The 2,952-nt window shown below is 33.0% G+C and overlaps 1 protein-coding gene across 4 annotated transcripts; it reads right to left on the bottom strand.

Annotated features, from left to right (window-relative positions):
- Positions 1 to 1,594: 1,594 nt before the first annotated feature.
- On the bottom strand, positions 1,595 to 2,952 carry LOC111889452 (uncharacterized). Of its 4 annotated transcripts, none has more exons than XM_023885599.3 (4): positions 2,798 to 2,951; positions 2,507 to 2,617; positions 1,986 to 2,146; positions 1,595 to 1,854 (listed from the first exon to the last, which is right to left on the bottom strand). In XM_023885599.3, the coding sequence occupies exons 3-4, from the start codon at positions 2,106 to 2,108 to the stop codon at positions 1,795 to 1,797; spliced, it is 183 nt and encodes a 60-aa protein (XP_023741367.1). In that variant the 5' UTR covers positions 2,109 to 2,146; positions 2,507 to 2,617; positions 2,798 to 2,951; the 3' UTR covers positions 1,595 to 1,794. The 4 variants fall into 4 exon arrangements, with proteins under 4 accessions (XP_023741367.1, XP_052619575.1, XP_023741365.1 ...); XM_052763615.1 differs by having other exon boundaries at positions 2,507 to 2,614; positions 2,798 to 2,945; XM_023885597.3 differs by lacking the exon at positions 2,507 to 2,617 and having other exon boundaries at positions 2,798 to 2,952.

Raw genomic sequence — 2,952 nt, 5'->3', positions numbered from 1 at the left:
GAAGGGCTGGGGGCACCTATATTGTCGATGAGGAATGAAAGGTCAACTAAAAGATTTAAAAAAGAAAGAAGAAAGGAGACGGATGGGATGGGGTGAGATTTTGTTATTTTCACATTATTAAAAAAATTAGAAATGCTTAAAAGAAAAACAAAAAAGATATTAGAAAGGATAAAATGGTCGGTTTATATGAACCAAAGATGGTCTAGGTAATTTGTTTAAACCATAAGGACGCGTCTTGTTGATTTTTTAAAGATTGGACAAAAAATATGGATCTGACATAACTATAAGGACCAAAACTGTAATTTACTCGAAAAACAATCACAAATGAATATTTTTAGCACCGATTCCTCAATCAACTTATTAAAGTTTTTCATCATCACTTTCATGCTTACAACCATCAAAATTCAAAATGATGTCGTTTGCCACAAAAGTACATAAGCTTACGTTCGAATGTTTTACAGGCTGTCTACTTTATTACTCATTACTTCATGATTATAACATCTACTTTTTTTTTTTTTTTTAATCTTTACACTTCAAATTACATTACCATTACTTTTCCTTTCAAGATAAATAAACGCGATATCAATTACGATATTAAGACACCGTTAACATTTAAAATCCAAGGTGATAATTTTCACGTGTACTCGAAGCATAAGTGTCCCACATGAAAGCAACTCGACCTTTAGTTTTTTTGTCGATATTATTATATTAACAAACATAAAAGTGTACATCAAAACCGGACCACTCCCTCCTTCCAAACAAACAACCATCCACTTTTCACGACAAATCCATTTCCCAAAAGATTAAAAATGATCGACACATGAATAGATGGAAAATTTTCACCATTCAGGTATGATTTCCCTTGGTCTATAAAAAAATATGTTGAATCCTTCAACTATTTATGCCTAAAACCTACACTAAAAATGCATACCATAACCATACAATAAGTTGTGTTCTATTGACGACATACAAGAGGTCTATGATACAAACCCTGACACATCCACATGAAGGGCATTGGGATGAATTTGATTCTCTCACGTGTGTTTGTTACACTGGACATGACAAAACATGATTACCTTATACTGTATTTGACATGCATTGAACTAGGATTTAAATTGATATTAACGAACGTTACAGATACAAGTTGGCCCTAAAATGTTATTGGAGCAGGTGGATGGCTTAAAGTTACAAGGTATATAATGAATTATAAAAGTACAAGTTGATAAACATTTGTACTAAAATATGTAACCAATTGTCTATTTTCAACTTTATGATTCACACCAAGAGTTACGAAAGAGGGATGATGTTTCGGAAACCAACACCAACACTAACAAAATAAGAAGATGGAGTGAGGTTCATCTCATAAATAGCCACCGAAAAAGAAACAAACTTCTTTCATGAAGTTGTGAGGATTGTCATTCTATATATGAAGTAAAGAAGCCATGTGAGCCACATTCACTTGATAGGAAAACAAAATAGACAACACAACTACTATCTAATTATCTACCCTACTCACACATGATATGCAAAATTGTTGATAGCAACACTACCTACTTTAACATAAAAACAAAATTTTAATTCCCCTACCCCTGTCTTTTCTCATCTCAACACTTCATGTTTATTTTTTTTTTTGTTAACGATAGGTGAAATGGCATGTGATATATCCTACAACCTCGGATCATAAATGTGTGAATCAAATTTTATCAATTCAAAGGTGAATAAACAAAACAAATACCCTCTAACAATAAGAATGATTTTCTTATTTTCTATATAAGTTTAACCCTCCATGGAAGTTCATCCTGATGTTGAACTGTTTGCTAGAGTAGCTTCACGCTCCTGACGCCTACGTTCTCTCTGTAACAATAGGATTGAAATTTTCATATAAAAAAAAAAAAAAACATTTAAGTTCTCTTTTACTAGTTGGATGAAAACTTAGAAAGCAATTGGAAACAAAGATAAGAAGAAGAAGTATACATATTACATACCCTTCGTTCCCAATAAGGGAGAAAGCAGACAAAATCATAGACAGGAGTGATTGTTGACACCAAAACAACATTCAGTCCAGTAAATAGTAAAAGTGCTGCCATAGGACGAGTTTTATGTGGCATCTTTATCTATCTATCTATCTTCAACCTTACTTACACCTCTGAAAAAAAACCATAAAACTATGGTCATAATTAATTTGGTTCCAAATGTAAATGTTATTTGATTCCTATATGAGCTTCTAGCAGAAAATTCCACACTTTTCCCATTATCTAGTGATGTAATCGAACTGAAACACATGATAGGCCTTGATTGTATAAACTTCTTACTAAGTCGCGTTTGTTGTAATATCTTTATCTGAAGTTATAGATGCTTTCGATTATTTTGGTGAGATTCATATAATATGAAGAAATGTATGAATGCGGAAAATCCACGATAAGGACATTGGCTCTACTTGCTTGCTACTGCTAGTAATTTAGATTTGAATTCCAATTGATGATAACAGTGATAGAGATTTACTAACATGATTTTAATTCTGGTCAATTGCTAGTTCATATATCTTCGGTCTGAAAACCTAACCAGAGTTTCTGGTTCACTTCCTGGAGCATAATTTCATAGCTTCTATTCTTCCCTACTATGATTAGACCATTCAAAGACTCAAACAACATCTTACAAAATGGAAAAAGATCATAAATCGGGAGGTAAATCATAAATAAAATGCTAGGGTTTAATCGTTGACATGTGTATGTTTTCAACATCGAAATAGATGCGACCGGTATAAGGAAGAAGAAAGATGAGGCGACAGAAACGTTACCTGATACGAAGATGGGGTGAGCAGAGCAGAGGTCCGACCGATGATAGAGGCGAGGCGACGATTTGTCCGATCAAATGGTCTCGAGGAAGAGAAATATGACCTGATCCTTTTTTTTTTTCTCTAAAATAACTCCAGAACTTTTTATTTTTATTTTT

This window comes from Lactuca sativa, chromosome 5, assembly GCF_002870075.4.
Source record: "Lactuca sativa cultivar Salinas chromosome 5, Lsat_Salinas_v11, whole genome shotgun sequence".
Taxonomy (NCBI): domain Eukaryota; kingdom Viridiplantae; phylum Streptophyta; class Magnoliopsida; order Asterales; family Asteraceae; genus Lactuca; species Lactuca sativa.
This window is presented reverse-complemented; position numbering and strand designations above follow the sequence as displayed.